Here is a 19,904-nt window from a genome sequence, read left to right as displayed (position 1 = left end):
GGAAGGAAGGAAGGAAGGAAGGATGGATAGATGGATGGATAGATGGATGGATGGATGGATAGATGGATGGATGGATAGATAGGCAAGGAGACAGTAAGAGAGAGGAAGAGAAAGAAGGAGAGAAGTGAAGCATGAAGCAAAGAGAGTAAAAGAGATAAAGCGATAGAAATGGAGACACAGACTAATGGGGAAACAGAGAAAGACTCCGAGGGAGGCAAAGAGAGGCAGCTTTAGAAAAGGAGTGTGAGGGAATGACAGAGAAAATGCAGTGAGAGAGAAGGGGTGAGGGATTGGAAGAGGTTTGATGTATGGAAGGGAAACAACACAAGAGTGGAGAACTAATGCAATCGAGGAAAAAAACAATAACATAAAATTAAACTGGAGACGAAGGAAGGTAAATTAAATCAAACACTTAGTGGCTGTCGCTGTTAGTGGCCATGTTACAACATCGGGCACATCAAAAACGTGACGTATTTGAGATTATTACCCACACTACACGTGAGAGTTCAAAGTTGAAGGCTACGTTCAGGCGCAGAAGCGCGTTGTCATTCACTGAAGGGGGCACGCGCTCAACGGCTCAGAACGTTCTAGCATCCCAGCCAGCGCGCGCCAAGCCCAGTCACGTGCAAGCAGTTAGAGCACTTCTACTGGAGCTGCTTCAGTAATTACAGGGCGAGTGCGAGGCTGCGAACACGTAACCTAATATTTTTTTCCCCTCCAGTGGTTAGAAAGACTCTGAAATATCTTTCAGTGCATACCCGTCATTTCCAGAAACTGGATTTCATTAACGTCGATATTACGAGGTCAAGAGGAAGCATTGCTTTTTCATAACACTTGGGATAATTCTCGCCGTATTACATTTCTTCACGTATCGAAATGTGATGTGGATTTGACTGAAACGAGCTACCGCGATACCGTGCACCACGTATAGTGTTTTAAACCCAACTTAATATCTCATTCCAAAGGAGACGGCGAGGTTTCCAAAAGAAACAAGTACTGGCCAAGCTCATAGCAATGAGTTTAATGTGCTACCGCAAGCAGAGTTCCGGTATTACGACAGGACATGCAGAAAGAAGCTAGCAGGAGTGGAAAGTGAATGCTGTAGTTGAGATGTAGTCCCTCGTGTAGTTCAAAGCAAGCACTCGATGAAGAGTGGAAGGATACGACCAAATAGCCAATGACATTACATGAGACATAAATACCACAAATGCCTGAATCAAATTATGATTGACAAATCTCAAGCCAACGGCTGAAAGAGACTGTTCAAAGTAAGCCAATTACTGAAAGGCTGGTCAAAGAAAACCAATCGCTAAAAGGGGTGGGCTCAAAGCCTCTCTATGTATTGATAACACATATATATCTGACAACTGTGTTTCCAAAAATCCAGACCAAAAGAATGCCTTAAAAACATTTTACATGCATGTACTGTTAGGTGCTCGGGTCCCAGAGTGTTGGGTTCTGTTATTTCAAATAAATGTGCAAATAGTACTTACAAATAGGAAAATTAACTTCATATAATGTTCTGCCAGCGGCACAGTTAATTATCGTTAACATCGATATTCTTTACAATGCTCTATGTTCTATTTGGTTGGAATACCACAAGCCAGTGATTGCATTGCTTCTATGCTACATTGTAGTACACGCAATCTGACTAACTTAACATTTGTACACCGGGGTAAAAGGCAGGATATAGGCTTCTGGGCCAACATTTATGATGTAAGAGAATCTGTAGCTTTGTAGCTGGGCTTCCATATCTTATCAGTGCCATATAGACAGTCCAGGACAATGCTATTGTCCGGGAACATCACTCTTAGCAGGGTCTAGAAAACATTGCCAACATGGTTGAGCACACTTTTGTGTTCGAATTTTCCTCAGCTGATTGCCTCTGTCTGATGGTAACAGCCTCTAATGCACCTGTTGACGTTTAAAGACACAACTGACTCATTTGTAAAGAATTCCGGGAAAGAGGTCAGTTTATCATCAGTATGAATAATACTATTAAACACATCGAAATACACTGGACAAGCACTCAGATCACTTAAATTTATTAGCTGCGGTGTTGACCAACACAAACATGTCAGTGATACTCTGCATCTCTCTAGACCAGTGTATGTCAGTCTATTGAGAACAAAAATGTCAACCTACAAAATTATTGTGATCAGAGTATTGACTACCATAATATTATGAAGGTAGGTATACTTAGGTCAATATAGATTTACTAATCTTCACCCCATTCCTTCAGGATAATACGATAACATTTCAGAAACAGTAAAGAAGATGTGCCTGCCAGAGTAAACAGACATTTCCTTTCATATGATTAAGTGCAAAGGGCATTATTGCAAATAGAATCACTCATCTGGTCAGAATATACTTCATGCGCAGCCATGTACAGAAATCAGTATCATTACACGTTATCAGCCTGGTCTGTTCCCTTCCTATGTAATGTCTGCAGCGCCAGGAGATCTTTAAATTTCTCACTCTAGAAATATTGGGAGGTTGACCTGAGAGGGTTCTTCTCCATAGAGTTGTTGGTACAAAGGCCCTACTAGTTTGCTCGTCACCTGCATTTGAGGCAGATCTGGCAGCACCTTTTGAGCACTATGCAGTTCAAAGGCAGAGACAACTGATTTGCTTTTTATTTGCCCCAAAACACTTTCTCTGGGAATAACACACATTTGATATTACTGTTTCATCCTTTGTCCTGTACTCCCCATGTGGCAAACCTCAACCCTCAATGCCAGCCAAAACATTATGCAAAGGCTTAGGAAAGCAGGGGGCCAAAGATTACACACGCATTAGGAAGACTCTTTCTCCCATAAGCCTATTTTCCCATGTCTAACCGACAATATGTTAATTGATTAGATTCAAGTAAAGACCCTTCCTGCATTCAGAAGATGCATAGTGTTGTTACAGGTGGTGGTTGTGGAAAAGCTCTACTAAAAAAATGACTAGCAATGCTCTGTCTTAGAAAGGACTATCACAACTGACTGCAAAGCACCCTGGGTGCCAATTAGACTTACTTTTAAAACTCTTCAAAACACAATGATAGCACATACTTTCTTACTGGATGGTCACAGAGTAGTATCCGACCTTGGCTATGTGTTTATATTTCTGTAGTCAGATCAAAATTCAATACTCAAGCCTAAGGCTATCAGATGGCTCCATGTTGTCTGGTCCAGCTTCTTCCAATCCAGTAGTCTGTCCTTCTACAAACCACACTAATTTGAAAAATGCAATGTAGTTTAAGTGAACTCCACTCCCAGATTTATGTCAGACGATGTTCTGAGAGGGATAGTCTACTACCACACCCAGTGGGTTTCTTACGTGTCCTTGCAGTAGTCTCCCATTGTGGTATGTTTCCAAGGGCACATGAAAGAAAGCAGCAGGGCTGGTCTGGTACAGCCAGTAACATGTGCAGCCTTAAAGTTATACATTTGGGGCTTCCATAATTGTTTTGACTAAATGAATTGAATAAGCAACAATTTGATTTTATGTTGGTTGAGTCAATCAATCAATCTGGTATTTGTAAAGCGTGAACTACTCATCCCGACGGGTCTCAAGGCGCTGGAGACTGTCATGGAAATTAAGTGAGTTATTGCCCAGAGTCACCTGGTGCTGAGCTGAGCTACTGCCGGAGTCGGGGTTCAAACCGCGAGCCCTGTGCTTCGAAGTCAGCTGCCCTGTCCTCTGCGCCACACCTCTCCACTAGTTGAGTGTGCTTCTGCTTCAACCTAGCCTCTCATGATCCTGGTGAGAACTGTTCTTGGCAATGAGATGTACTTTATATGTGTCTGTGAATCCATCTACCATGTATTTTTGTAACATTTAAAAGGAAGGAGGTTGATCAGTTTACTTGAGTGCCTGGCATTACATTGTTTATCGATTTAAAGTCAAATTAAGAAAGCCATGGTTTACAAAACTTTAAGGCCCCCAAGTGGGTCTTATTTCCAGCTTCATAGAATGTGCCACGTGGCACCTGAAAAGAAGACATTGATTTCTAGGGGCTCCGGCTATATGACCTGGGGAGGTGATCAATGCACAATGTCTCTCCACCTTTAGCCCGCTAGCTGGTGTCTCATTACCATGTGACTTCATCTGCAGTCAGGCCAGAACAAGAGCAGCTTTACCGGATTACCACCTAAAACATTTGTTGTGATAAGAGCCTCATTACTGGTTACTCTCAGGGCTGCCAACCTTTCTAATGAGTGACTTCTGAGATGATCATGGGTATCAGAAAATCCATCAAGGACATAACCAGGGATCTCTGCTCGAAAATAAATTATTGTCGAAAGCAAGACTGGGTCTAACTACAGCTCTCATTCCTGGGAATGAGGAGCAATGGCTGCCGCTACGGTCCATCATATTCCGTCAATTACAATTTGTGTTTTCTGTGAAATATAAATATACCTTCTTTCACCTAAAATTGATAGCAACTTGCAAAAAAAGCCTTCCAGGGCCTCAATCTTAACCTACATCGCTGGAACAAATACAAGTTACAACCCAACAACCCGCCATATCGTCTGGCCTTGCGGTCAAAATAAGCAAGGAAGATTACAAAATGAACTCTCTACAAGCCAGGGAGGAATCTGAGAGTCAGTTTAAATGATGGAGGACTCTGCAAACAGATAATGATTTAAATGTAATGTGGTTAGTTGTAGGGATAAGCTCAGATGCCACAGTGCTCTTCAATATAAAGATTTAAATTTCCAAGATTAAAAAATCTGGGTTGTGTTCAATTAATAATTTTTCATTCAGTGAAAATGAACTCAGCACATGCACCACCTTTTCTATCATTTACATTTATCACCAGCGTCATTGTGCACGTCCCTTAGATGTCTCTTAATAACAATGATTTTGGTTCTCCTTTTAAGGTGACACTGGGAAACCATCCATCTTTTCTCCTGCTTTTTTCTCCCATGTTTCTAATAACACCCACTCCAATAACTACAGGCTTTGATATAAGCAGTTAGCTCTGAGAAGAGAGGGGGAGGGGTTTATATTACTAGTTCTATGAGACAGGTGAACAGAAGTGAAAGAACTATAAATAATGGCAGCTGAATATTCTAATTCAGAATACTGTAAACGGAGCACATGCGATTTATGGTGGCTTGGTGGTTTAAATGTTAAGCCTAATTTTAGGAGCTTTTTACACAAGCTAGTAGGTTTTAACTTTCAGGTCACCAATTATTCTACACTGATGGCAGATGCAAATCCAACCTGGCCGACACAGGAGAGCTGGTAGCCAAGGTCCAGTCTAAGTTCCGACACCAGTGGGGAGATGCACACCTGGGTGAAGTGACCATCATCAGTGATGCAAATGACATTAAACAGATTATGGTGATAATTAGATCAAATTAGCCATTGGAGTGAGAAGATAAACAGCCTCTAAACTTTCATCTATGTTTTGAGAAGGTTTACTTGATTGTAGAGAATAACCCACCACATTTAAACAGTTTAATTGCTCTGTTTTCATCTGCCTTTATAGGTGTGCGTAGTAAAAAATTGCACCTAGCCCTTTTTGCGAACGGACAAATTCCAAATCTTGTGTGAGAATTTTCTAACAAAACATTTTTTTTTTGCAAGAACATTTTCTGGCAAAATTTTGTTTATGGGTTGGAGTTTAACTCCTTGAGAATCTACAGTTGTGGTTTTTACCCCTTCAAATGTTTATTTTATAATCTTGAAAAGTGTTGAAAAACTGCACAGGCCCCCAGTCCCAGTCTGAGTGCCGATCGACGGTGCTCAGACCAATCAAAATGCTGCATTGCAGCGTTGTGATTGGCTTAAGGGGGCCTGGGTGCTTCCTGGTTCTGGAACTGCAGAGAAGCGGAGGAGAGACCCTGCCGGTGGATGAGGTAAGTGGCATTTTTTGTGTGTATTTTGTTCCCCCCTCGCCATCCCCATGCCCCTCCACACCCGCCTCACCACCCTTATTCCCTGCCAGCCGCTACTACCTGTCAAAACATCATGGACAAAATATTGACTACTATAATACTGTGAATATATCTTCCACGTACGAGGAGGTGGAGTTAATAATAGTAAATTTACACTTTACCTACATATGCCTACCTTCACAAAATAGTGGTAGTCAATATTTTGACCAAAATATTTTGTCATGTTGTTATTTTTGTATATAGAAAGAAGACATTGACATTAAAACACTACTTTTTTCCAAGTATCTTTGTTAAAGAAAGGTACGCCGACTGCACTCTTAAAAACAGACCAAATGGTCGAGGTCTACACCAGTTCACTCCTCATGACCCAGTGGCGTAGCAAAGGGGTAAGGCAAGGGGTGCGGTCTGCCCTGGGCAGCACCAGTTTTGGTGGCAGCGGCCTCCCCCAGCTCTTACCTGCGGCCGTCGTGGGGGGCAAATGCAGGAATCGCCACCCTATGCTCTTACAGGTACCTCTCATGGAGCGGCAAACGCAGGGACCGCCACAGGCGGCAAATGGTCTGACTACGCCACTGTTTTAACCCTCAGTATGTGCGCCCATAGTGCGCTCTTCATGGGCGCTCACTAACCATGTGCCACATTCTAACAAGTGTGCAATAGGTTCCCCCGAGGCCCTCTTTGCTCCTCACTCGGTAATACGGCACAGGGGGTTGTGCAAAGGCAATCCTGCATTTGCCTGGGGTCACACATTACTGGGGCTGGGAGGGGGGAAGTGTGCTCTCCAACTGTGATTGTCATAGAATACGGTACTTAAGGGTCTGTGGTTCTTTCTGTAAATAAGATTGCATATAGAGGACACCTATGCCCTTTGCACTCCCACAAAACAACCACGAACCAGATTCTGATGTACAATCAGAGAGGAAGACAGTCACTCAAAAAATGCTATTTCTCTGCATCATCTTAAATAAACTGCATTGTATATAAATATTGAGTGCAAAATTTATATGTGACTTTTCAGAATGCAAAATAGTTTTCATTCCAAAACCAAGTACAATAGTGCCAGGCTTAATTTTGATGTGAAACAGCATGAATTACACAAATCTATAGTCCTGTGGATAGGAAGGTGACTATATGGTTCTTCATTACTGAGCAGCAAGAGCAGGGCACAGAAGAAAACCATTAGCTCCTCCCTTTCCGGTCCGTGGTTGCTCCTAACCAGGGGCCGAACACAGACACAACTCCATCAAACAGAGGTTGAGGTTTTATTTACCTTGATGCCAGGAAGTCCAGGAAGCCCAGGCAGCCCTGGTTCGCCCTACACAGGAAAATCACAGAACGTTACTGATTGATCTTCACTTCCGGGTAGCAGCGTCACGGGGGAGGGAGGAGCGGGGCGGAACACATCACATGGCAGGAAGGAGCACGAGGCTAGGGGCTGCATGCGCAAATATTTGAAAAACAAGCGAGTAGCAGCAAACCATGTACAATGCAGAACGCTTATGTTGATGTAGGGTGAATAAAAGTCCCCCAAAAATACAGATCTGACGACAATTATCACCTTATTAACTGAGGATACAGTAAGGCCCACAAGTGATTTAGTGATTGCTGGCATGTGTGCTTTACAACAGCCCAGGAACTGGAAAATGTATTCCCATGAGGACTAGATCCCAGCAGGACTGCTGAGTCTACCTTCCTAGTGAGTAATGCCAACCACATGCATGTGTTTTTCATTGCTTGTTTCGAGAGCAGTCATCCATGTAACATTAACCACCAATCATTAAAAAGTCAGGAACAGTGGTTCAAGAGCACAATGTATTTCAGGTCGAACATTTTCAAATTATGTTTAGCAGTCGGTCTTTGCTGCACTCCGGCCAACTGAAGGAAGTATTTGTACTTGTGCTAATATCACAGGTTCCCTGTAGAAGGGGGTGGGTTGGAAGAGATTCATCAGTCTAGGAGAATGACATGAGAGGTGGTGCACAGATGACATGTAGACTTCTCCCACAATTTATTCATCTGGCTTGCACACGAGAGATTGCGCGCAATCACACACACACACACACACACAAACACACACACACCCTCCCAAAACATACCTATTATTATGAGGACCGGCCATTGACAGTAATGAAGTGTGTACTTACTTTTCTAACTCCACGCAAACTTTAATGGTAGGGTAGGTTATAAAACGGATCAAGGCAAATAAAACTGCACGTTTCTTTTTTTTTGATACACTCGCTCGAAAGTACCTAAACACACTACCAAGACCAGTTCTCCTAATAACGCACCAGTCCTCACAAAATGAGGACCGGTACAGGCTTTAAAGAGTGTGGGCTATAAATGCACACACATGTATACACACACACACGCTATTTGCTGTCCAGTCTTGGCAAAGACCTGGCAAGGATGTACGGGCAAGAATGCATATGGAAATATCACTGTGCGTAGGCCCACAGGTGCACCTAAAACTCAAGGTAGCATTTGTTGACTTACTGAAGTTCAAAAACACAATAGAGAAGTAGTATGCACCACAGACATGCCACTGCTGACCCATCCACTACCTTGCCACCGACAATGTGTCCAGTATTTAAAACCATGACCCTGGCCGCACAGCGGATAGGCTATTGCATGTTCGAAAAATAAGTCTGGTCCCTGGGCTGAAAGTGATAGTTGCATTGTTGCCCCTGATCTATCATTTAGCGTACCATCTGTTATAAAATGGTGGGCAGTCGATGAGCAAACATGCTGTGATTGGCCCAAGCACTGCTCCATCAAACAATGACGTCAAGTTGTACCTCAACAAAGTTCAGGGCATCTGGGAAAAGCTAAATATCAACAAGCACTTTCTTTAATTGCCCCTTAAAACTCACCACTTCTTTTATTTTAGACTTAGCTATCTATATACGGGATAAACAATTTTTAGATGCATGTTTCAATGAGAAACTCGTCTAACAACAAAATAATAGTGTCTGTCGTAGTACCCGGCAGGGGTGCACACTGTCGCCCTACCTGTTTGCCTTGGCCATGGAGCCGCTCGCTGCATGGGTGCGGATGGACGCACAGCTGAGAGGGTTTGACTGGGTGCGGGGCCCGTCCGACAGAATAGCACTTTACGCAGACGACGTCCTCTTCTTCCTTACAGAACTTCATAGGTCGTGGCCGCGCCTCCTGGAAATTCTACAGATCTTTGGTGAGACCTTGGGACTATACATGAATCCCCGCAAATCTACCCTGTGGGTATTGGGAGAGCAGACTTCGGTAGTAGGGGATTGGGCCGCTCCGCTTAAGGTTGCGGTTGGAGGGCTTCAATACTTGGGGGTCTTTCTGTCAGATACCCCGGCCGTGTCTTGGGAACGAAATTTACTGCCGGTGTGGGATCGAGTACGAGCAGACCTTAAGACCTGGTCGCGTATGCCGCTTACCATTTATGGCAGATCGGCCATTTTCAAAATGGTGGCGATTCCGCGCCTGCTATATCAACTCCAGAACCACCCTTATCCAATTCCCCTGAGCTGGTTTCGCCAGGTAAACTCCCTTTTGGGGCAGTTCCTATGGGAGGGGGGAGCGGTTCGAGTGGCATTGCGCACGTGCTTCCTCGCCACCTATTGTGGAGGACTGGCCACATCGGATATTCTCTCCTATTATCAGGCCTCTCATCTATTGGTACTAAATGACTGGTGGTACGGCGATCGTGCGGATCCGGCCTATGCCATGGAGCGCTTTTTGATGGGCTCCAACACACTCCATACGATCCTCTACTCCGCACCCCTGCGTAGTGCACTGCCAACGGTCACTCGGACGGTGTTTCTCATTTGGAGGAAGGCCCTGCGTCGTGTGGGGTGGTGGAACGTTCTGACAGCGGAGACGCCTTTATGGCACAATGGCCGCTTCCCGGCACTGGTCTCCCTACAAGGATTTACGGGGTGGGACAATGTGGGCATCTCGACCTTAGGGGATGTGAGGCACGACATCACGTTGAAATCCTTCCAAGAGCTCAGAGATGATTTTGATATGTCCAACTCCCAATTTTTTCGGTACCTTCAGTTTCGCCACGCCCTGTCCCCCAGTTTGGTAGGACTGGAGACTCTCCCGGACTTCAACCCCCTGAAGGTAAAAGTGTTTATGGGGGACCTTGTAACAAAGAAAATTTCTCGCATATATCAGACGCTAGTCACACAATGTTCTCCCGCACTTCAGAAGCTCAGGGAACACTGGGAGAAGGATGTGGGTGGGTTGGAGGAGGAAGATTGGAAGGAGGCATTGGCTTCACCCAGGGGCGCCGCCATAGCGGTGCGTCTCCGCTTAATCCAGTTCAAATACTTACACAGGGTCTATTACACGAGAGTTCGCCTTTATCGGGCGGGTCTGATTGCCTCGCCAAACTGTCTCCGCTGTCATAGTGAGGAAGGGACGTTCCTTCATACGGTGTGGAGCTGCGGGACTGTGGTGCGCTTCTGGAGGGGGGTTCTGGCCTGTTTAGCTGAGGTGTTGGGGTGGGAGCTCCCGAACACGCCACAATTTGCCTTATTGCATGTCATGGATGGGGTTGGGGGCAACTTATACAAGAGACACTTGATGTTACTAGGCCTTACCACTGCTAAGAGAGACATAGCTAAAGGGTGGAAAGACCCCCGTGCCCCTAAGATGACGGTCTGGAAGAGGGGTCTGGATTTTTACATGGGCCTGGAGCGCCTGATCTTTGTAGCTAGGGGCTGCCCGTGGAAGCATTTTAAAATTTGGAAACGCTGGGCAGATTACAGGGGGGTGTGGCTGGAGCCCCCGGCGGAGCAGGATGATTTCCCTCAGGATGGGTGAGAGGGGCTATGTGGGAGAGTCTGGAGCATGGAACCGACGGGACGCATGGATTGCCTCCATCCTATTATGTGTATGGTTTTTGGACCTATTGTGAGCTGGGGGGGGGGGGTTGGGGGGGCTGGGAGGGGTGAGTGGGAGGGGAGAGTTGGGTAGGTGGGGGGTGGTTCTTAGTTTCTTTTTGTAATGTTTGTTTACACCATGAAAATGTCAATTGCAATGGATACTGTGCTATTTATTGTTGCAGGCTTCCCTGGGTGACAGGGCCCTGTGTTGCTTATGCAAATATGACAATAAAAATTTGTTTTTAAAAAAAATAATAGTGTCTGTGCTGCCACGCCATTAACCTGGACATGTTTCTCGAAAAAAAGGACATCTAGTGGAAAGTATTGCCTTGCATCTGGGTTGCCACTTGATAGTGCAGTTTTAACTTTTTCTTCTTGGTAAACTGGCATGCCGGAGACAGTCTTTGAAATTCTGCTCTTAGAATAAATGCTCCAGCAGAGAGCATGCCATGTTTTCATTAAGTGGCACCTGGCTCTTCCGAACAGACATTTTGAAAGAAAATACAGCCCTATTGGAGCAGCTGTGCCTGACTGTAGTCTCTCAATAGGTTTCCATTGAACTAATAACCAAGCTTGCTGTCTTAAAAGTACTTAATGGCTGCCTTATATGAAAATATGCGCTTGGAACTATCTCTTCTCGTAAGAGGGCCCTCAAAGGGCCTGAAGTGCAGCAAAGACTGTTTATAAACAGGCCCAACCAGCTCCTTTAATTAATATATGTAAAGTACAGGAGACAAAATGGAGGATGCTGGTTACAGACAAGGCGAATATTTGTACTCGGACGACGATTCGGACCTTTGAGCATATTATGCCGCGTTTATTGAATTGTTTCATTTTAATCCCACAAATCAATGCTCTTGGATAAAGTGATTGAGGGAAAAAACACTTCAGTGGCTAAAAGAAGAGAAGGTTGAGTAATTTTCCTACAAGGTACAAGAGCTTGTTGGCTTGAAAATGGCGGCCATGACTCCATCACTGCAGTTGGTGTTGTTTTAAAGAGTTGTACTGTCTCCTATTGGAACGGGTGTAACCAGGTTAAAGTTGCAGCACTCGAAGGCCACTCACTATCTGATATTGAGCCTTAGGCTTATTTAACTGTGCATCACCATTGAATAACTGGGCACCGTGTTATAAATGCTGTGGGTCATTGTATTTTAGCTGTGGGGTTTGAATATTTTACCTTGGACTAAGGCAGTTTTGCATTGGTTTGCAAACAATGCCATTCATGGCGTGTGTCTCTAGATCAACTTCCTTAACTTTTCCTGCTAACAGAAACAACAGTTTAAAGAAAATAAACTAACATTTAATAAGCGGCTGGAAGGACCCTTTTACATGCCATGTCCACTCTTTCTGTGTTTTCTGATTTGCACCACTTTGTGTAAATCTGTTTTAGGGCCTTGAGCGACACATTTTTAGTTTCTCACAAAAAAGCAGGTGGCGAAAGCCAGCACCATTTTGTTGAAAGATGCTACCGCTAATAGCTTTATTAGATGCTCCATCAACACATTCAGGGTATGGCAGCGTTTTGCCATACAACGGGCAGTAAGTAGAAGGAAGAGTTGAGGAAAGAGTTTTCACTGTAAGCATTGAGATAAAAAGTTCTGCATATTTACATTCAAGCATGTTTTATGGATCCGTACCACCTGAAGCCTGATCTGCTGAGCCATCATTAGGTCCAGATTTCACAGTCTGTACAATTTTACTTAATCAAGTGCAAACTACAAGCCATGTGATATCTTGTTTTCATTTCTGAAACTGAAACCACTTGTTTTACACAGTCATACATAAACACATACCATCTCAAGGGAAGCACAAAGTAGTCTACAGCATTTGTATGTAATATGGCTATTACATTTCAGATGTGTTTTTATTCCCCACATGTCTGGTCTGCAGTGTGCACACTGTTCATTTATTTAGCTAGGGAGTATCAGCTGTACGCTGCGTGTGGGTCCATAAGCGAGGTCTGCTCGACAGCGGTGGAGGTTACGGGTGACTGGACCAGCACACAATGTTGTAGATGTATTTGGCCATCACCATGTCTAGATAGAGTCTCTGTCTCTTTCTTGGGTGCCCTTGTAATGGTTATACGAAACTGGTGAGCACGTCTTGGTAGCAGGGGAGCCTGCTGGAGTAGCTACAACAGCACCTGACTAGCAGTAGGCATTGTTAGTCTTAGGCACCAGTATGCAATGGACTAAAGATGTCCACCCCAGAATGTAATCATGTCAATGCCATGCTTTTCAAGGACGAAGATGCAGAATCCATTGCTGTTGTTACGAAAAAGTTGCTCAGTGTGATAGTAAGGTGATGAGCTGTCACAAGAGAAGTGTCGCCAAGCTCAGTGGTGACGATTCTTACCTATCACAAAGCCCTGCCGTGTGCTCTGATAGTACAGTGTCTTTTCGGAGACAGAGCCATCACATTTAACAGGCAAGCACTGGAAGCTGCTGATTCAACTCATGGTTCATTGTAACAGACAGACAGGATTATTTTCTAAGGGTTCTCAGGGGCGTAGCTTGGTCAATAAGATTGGCGGGGCGTGAACTTCAAATTTCCCGAAATCACGCTGGCATATAATGTTAAAATACATTATACGACAAGCAGGGTGCATGAGAGGGGCTTAAGGGGCAGCGGAAAGAGAGAGGAATGCGGATTGGTATGAGTACTATGTGAGAGAAAACATTATTTTGTAAAATAATCAACATTTTTTAGAACTTTCAAAACAGAGATGGAGAGTGTGTGTTTTTGTCAGTTTGTGCTTGCAAAATATCCTGGTGAAATCCGACTGACACCTCACAGTACCCGGCTGAAAGTACCTGTACCCAACTATTCCTCAGAAAATATATTTACTAGGCGGGTGTAACACCCCAACACCCCCCCCGAAGCAACACCCCTGAGGGTTGTGTGCGCACCCGCGTGGTGCAGAACATTTTTGTACTCCACCCTAGGGCTTTTATAATGGTAAGTAAACTGATGCAGTGCTTTACACCAAATGAAAGCTAGTGCCTTAGTAAACAACCCCATCATTGTGTTTTGGTGAAAAAGACCTCACATCTCATTAGCTGGGGATGTATGTGTCTCACACCATAGATTAGCGTTTTGTGCTAGGCCATTCTTATTTGCTCTGTTGGTCTTAGTGAAACCTCACAACTTAGATTCTTTAAGCATTGACCTTTTGCTTAAAACCTTCATATTGCATGCCTGTGAATTCTATCTCAGACTTTGTTATCTCTACTGCCCGTATGTGCAACCACAAATCCAGCTGGTCTTTTACTTGATGTCCTTTCTGACTGTATTCCCTCTCAGTACTCAAGAGGATGTCTACAATCCATGAAGGAAAGAAGTTATCTATTTAATGAACCTCGAGTTACAACAAGTATGTCTTGATCATAAGCAATCGCCAAATAAGATTAACTCTCCATTCAGGGGCTCACTACAATGTCGGGTGGAAAGCCTCCTCCCGACAGTCAGAATCTTCCAGGCTGCGTCACAGCCCCTCTGACCAATTAGGTTGTTTTACATTCTGATCGCCCGATTACGTTGCTCGCAGTCGGAACGTAAACAGGCCGCTCATCCCAATTCGGTTCCGACTGACTCACAGAGTATTCCTTTCGGTAGGAACCGCACCATAACTCCCTATGGACGGTGATTCCGCCATCAGGATTACAATGACGGTTTCCAACAGCCTTTCCAAGCCGGCCTTTCCAACATGGAAAGGCTGTCAGAAAGTGACTTTGGGGGCCTCTGGCAGAGCCCCTAGCCACGCGGCCTACGGTGCTGGCTGAGGGGGTACCTAGGGTACTCTCCTGTAAAACCCTGCACTGTGCCTGCCACAGGGTGCAGGGTTTTACACACACACACCATTTCTCCATAGGAGCCTGTGTTACGGCTCGTTCTCAGACGTAACACGAGCTCCCATAGGAAACAATGGGAATCCGACCGAACAGTGTTCGGTCACATTGTAATACGGAGGCCAGAACCGACGGCCGCAATTCAGTTGGTCCCGAATCTGAGTCGTTGTCGGGCAGAGGCTTTCCGCTCGACATCGTAATGGGCCCCTAAGTGCTTTACAAACCTATTTCCTCATTATTAGTTACTTCAAGGAAAGACCTAAAGGCCCCATTTTAGTTCCCTTTGAATTAACCGTCATGGGTCTCGGACATAGGATATTGTGCATAAAATCCCTGAGTATTGTATGGACTCTCATTTCATTATTCCCTGTGGCTGCGGTCAGCAGTTCAGCCCCCCACAGGATAAAAAGTGCTGCAGGTTATCACACAGTTAGGTGGATCATGCAAGGTTAAGATTCAGCGACATGCAACACCACCCCTCCATGCCTCCAGGGTTAGTGTCTTGCAGCTTGTGTGGGACTAGTGTGATCGAAGTGTCACTGACTGACTACACTGGCGATCTTCCACAGTGCTGTTAAGAAAAGTTCCCTTTCTCTCAAAGGATTTGTCTTAGGTAGGAATAAAGGGGCACAGACTTTTGATGTCATTGTGGCTCTAGGAAAAGGTTAGAATATGCCATAGGAATATTCTGAGCAAGTGTAACCAATCAAGGCAAATGTTTTCCCCTGTTTTTAGTCGCTGCCTCTCATATTAATGGTGTCTTCCAGAACAAGTGGTAGCTTTTAGCCTAAGAGGTAGTCTCTCACCCTTTGGCAGCCTCTGATTCCAGCTGATACCTGACAGCAGTGGTAATCTCTGACAGCAGTGGTAATCTCTGACATGAATGACTCTACTGACAAGAGTGATAACCTCTGACACAAATGGCTCCTCTGACATCAGTGGTACTCTCAGACCTGAGTGACTGCCTCTGACAATACACGTAGCTCAAAATGGTGGGGTCAGCATCTTAAACATTCCACTCTACTTCAGCCAATGTGTTTTGGAAATAAGACAGATTGCCTGATGTAGAGTTTGGTGGAAAGGGTTCTCTGTTACAGATGTGAGGCTGTTTGCCAAATTCTCTGCCCACTCTCTTCATTTAGAGACGGGCGGACCATAAGCTTTCCGTCAATGAAGCCATCATTAACTCCATTGAAGGAAAGCATCCCGATGCTTAATATAGTATAGACTGTCAGAGGAAAAGCACTACACTGCCCACTCTATTTAGGATGGATGTGTAATGTCCTTTTTTATTTGTTTGTCATACCAGGCAGAACTTTGTGGTGAGGGACACAAAAAAAAAAAAATGATCCAAAACATCCTGGGAGAGAAATCCCAAAATGTAGGGTCAGTGTTTGTTTTTCAGAAACAAACACCTGCTTTCGGAGAATGTTTCGGAAAACCAAAAAAAGTTAAATGTTCAGCTAGTAAAACCAATGGTGGCCTTACACTAAACTTTTTGTAACTTGAAGAAAACCACGTCGGCTCTTCCCTTTAAGGTACAGAGATAACCGCAGGGTAAGTGGCCATCTTTAAATTTGGCAGACAGTATTCTGTTGGGGTGGCGGAGGCAATGTCCTCCTCTACTCTGAGGGATGAAATACTTTCTGCCAAATCATAAATCAGACACAAAGTTTCTTTAAATGAACTGTCAATATTTCCCTTGAGTGAGTTTATTTCTATGAACCATGGTATAATAATTTCATATCAACATGAACACTGAGCAACCATTCGGATTTGTACCTTTTGGCCTGTGCGACCAGATTCTCCAGGTTCACCCTATATAAAAAAACAAAGAAACATCAGAGTACATTAAAATATTAATTTCAGAGAAGGCAGAGCACATCTGATACTACCAAAAGAGGGTATACCTGTCCACCACATGTATAACAACAGATTCAACTGTCCATACCTACCTTGATACCAGCAGCAGAAGAACCAGGCAATCCCTGAGAGGAACAAAGAAAGGAATGACCATTACATTTGTGGCTTTGAAGAAGTAAAGAACTTGCATGTATAACTGCTCATTCAATGACAAGTCATGCTGCTTATCCCTGACCTCCTGTCTGACACCTCAATTATCATCAACCATTGCTGACATTCCTGATATCCTCTAGGAGAACCTTGACAAGGTGACATTGACAAAGAAGATGCTACTGTTTAGAAGCCAAGTAACCATTGGTGCAGCCTACAAGACAATAGGGAAACATTTAGGGTTTAATTTAGTGATTGGTGGAACAGGACACCCGCCAAAAAGTGGTGGACTGGGAAGAAATCTCAGAAATCCCCACAGCAATCCTTGTGTCATGATTGCAAAATGGTAATTTAGTAACTAGTACTAAATGAAAATTCAAAGTTCCACCTCCATAAAAAATATATATATTTTAATGAAAATTACAGCAGAACCAAGTTGTTCATATCGTTTGGCATGCATGTTAAGGTAGAGCTGTATGCAGTAAACCGAATAGTATTTTGTTTATGTTCATCATGAAACAAGTAAATATGGTGTGTTCAGATTGGCACTCTTTAGGTGACAAAGGTTGTTGATTAACTGAAACACATCCTGTGTGGCGGGTTTTAATTGATTAAAACTGTGGCAACACTCTCCCATCTCAGAGTTCCATTTCTTTCCTTGAAGAGGAAAGTTAGTGGTGTATTTTACAAGTGTTAGCGGAGGCCCTTTCATGTACAACACTAGGGTTTTGGATGCAAGTCGATCCAACCGCAACACCTTTGTAATATATATATTCGGCCTGGGAGATAATTGGATTTTGCTAATATATATATATATATATATATATATATATATATATATATATATATATATATATATATATATATATATATATATTCCAATTCACTAGTTACGGTTAGTCCCAAGGCTGTCACATGGGCGAACCGCGTTGGGCTAACGGGTAACCCTCAATATCCAAATTAATCTCCACCGTTTAGCAGAAAATCCACGGACACTCAAGCAGGTTTGATTCTATGTATTTAATGAAACAATTAAGGGGGTTGTAAATTCGTTGGAATGGGGAGGCATAATATTTAATTGTGTACATATTATTTTTGAAGCGAAAGTACATGTACGTGCTATGCCCATACAGGGCAGAATAATGAAATTAACTAGCACATGTAATACAGGTGGCGCCACAATCATCTGGTGCCCTTTGCCCATGCAGGGCTTAATTTTGGGCTTCTTTTTGTATATAACAATTAGATTAGAGGAATGGGATGTGTAACAATGCATGTTTTAAGATGGACAAGACTATAACCATTAGGACTGTAGTTCGTTTTTGATGTTGATGAATTATACTGCACCAATGAATTTTGTATTTAATGGCGCCGTCTCGGGCCGGCCGCTGACATTGAGAAAGGCGGTTACCGAAACGCGTCTGTGTGTATTTACACCAAATAAACTCTGGATGAACTGCTCCTGTGAGTCTGGTATTTTGCTTACCTTGCAGCTGAAATATATATAATGCACTTTTATTTAGAGCAAACTCGACCCAAAGGTACAGGTGTGCTTTACATGAGCACCAATTATATTACACAAGGACAGATGAAATTTGTTTGGTAGGCATGGGGAGATTAAGTGATTTGCCCAGGATCACAGGATATTGTGCCGACGCAAAGACTCAAACCTGGTTCCACAGCTTCAAATTCGGCATCCCTGGCCGTTACGCCACATCTAACTTCTACTTTGTGATATGCATTTACCTTTCGATATTTTGGTCCTCGAAATTTTGACAACAATGTTAAGGTATCACAGTATTACCTACTTGATATTCCAGACTACAACCTTTTTCAAAATATGTATTGTCAAAGGGATGGACAGAGCAAATAAATAAATGTAATTTTTTTTTAGTATGCTCTGTCCCCCAGTTTTTGGCACGAGGTTTTGATGATAAACTTTACGTCATGAGCATGGGATTGCTTGTGTCACTGTGTGATGGGTCAGTTAGTCAAGCCTAGAGGATTTTGTATTAATCTTGGATGCTACATCCATTTGTCCTCCTTCTCTCTCTGTCCTAAATCAAGAGAAAAGACTCATAAAGTTATAGTGTGACTGGACATCTCCTCTGCATCAGCAACGCTTGGGTCTCCAGAGTGATAGAAATGACGGAATATAATTTATGGCTCGTGCAATGGCTGCCAAGTAGCGTGTCAGCTGCTAAGCAGCTAAAAGAAGCTATGATGTGCTGGCTCAAGCAACCAAGTGACCCAGCAATTTATTCCAATTATTGAGTAGGATCAGACGCCCTTGAGACAAAGTAACTCTTTACCGTGCACTGGCATCTCTCCGCCATGATTAATGATCTCGGTCCATTACTCTATTAAATGCCTGTAAGCGGTTTCAAAATGGTTGATAACTTCATGCAAATGGTAATCGAATACCATTCCCCTATGTAGAGCTATTGCTCATAACGCATTCCATAGCGAAACAAATGTGGTAAATTGTGTGCGCCTGATAGGTTTTGGTCTTCAGAAGCTGTCCAAGAGCTACTGTCGCGTGATAACAGACTGCGGTATGAAAGGAAAAATTGAGGGATCACAAAACATAAATGTAGCTTATACAAAAAATACGATGTCACACTGCATGAGATTTGAGTTTTGGAGACTTGTCAGCTGGTGCTGGAGATGTTGCGGAAATAAGCTGTTTCTGTTATGGAGGGCCTATAATAAAAACCTAAAGTCATTGAATGCAGGACAAGACAGCTGCAGAAAAAAAGCATAATACGTGGCAGGAGCGTGTAGCCATGCAGCCCTCATCACCCTAGCAGGGGTTCTTGCTTTGCCACTAGCCTAGTGTAGAGTTCAAAACCTACTTGAGGTTCCATTTAGGGCTTTGCAAAGATATTCCATCACGAATTTGAGATGCTTTCTAAATTTCATAATCTTCATACAATGTCCAAGTTTCTACATTTCTACAACACCAATATAAGCAGAAAACCTGCAAACTTGATGTCTTTGGAAATACACATTAAAAGACTTCTAGAGGGTGAATTATTCAACAAAAATGTTTTTGCTAAAATATTCTTTCGTACTTTTTTTAACTTTGTTGAAAACTTCTTCATGTGTGACTGAGTGAAGTTTATAAAATTTGCAAACTTCTCAAATGGGGTGCAGTGGTAAACTTGCTAACTTTGCAGATTTGTATAGGCAAAGTTCAAAACCTCGCTCGCTTTTCATCTTATTACCTTCTAACAATAATTTGAACTTTTGACTTAACCATCCGATTG

At 43.4% G+C, this 19,904-nt stretch overlaps 1 protein-coding gene across 1 annotated transcript in view; it reads right to left on the bottom strand.

The window, feature by feature from the left end:
* LOC144820297 (uncharacterized) overlaps positions 1-19,904 on the bottom strand; it is a 192,435-nt gene that overhangs the window by 133,349 nt on the left and 39,182 nt on the right. The window contains exons 5-7 of the mRNA XM_078677878.1: positions 16,578-16,610; positions 16,405-16,440; positions 7,165-7,209 (exon numbers count right to left, since the gene is read on the bottom strand). Coding sequence (XP_078534004.1) covers positions 7,165-7,209; positions 16,405-16,440; positions 16,578-16,610 — 114 coding nt within the window. The remainder of the gene's footprint in view (positions 1-7,164; positions 7,210-16,404; positions 16,441-16,577; positions 16,611-19,904) is intronic.

The sequence above is a fragment of the Lissotriton helveticus genome, chromosome 2_1, assembly GCF_964261635.1.
Source record: "Lissotriton helveticus chromosome 2_1, aLisHel1.1, whole genome shotgun sequence".
In the NCBI taxonomy this organism is placed as follows: domain Eukaryota; kingdom Metazoa; phylum Chordata; class Amphibia; order Caudata; family Salamandridae; genus Lissotriton; species Lissotriton helveticus.
Note: the sequence above shows the minus strand (reverse complement) of the source record. Positions and strands in the feature narration are given on the sequence as shown.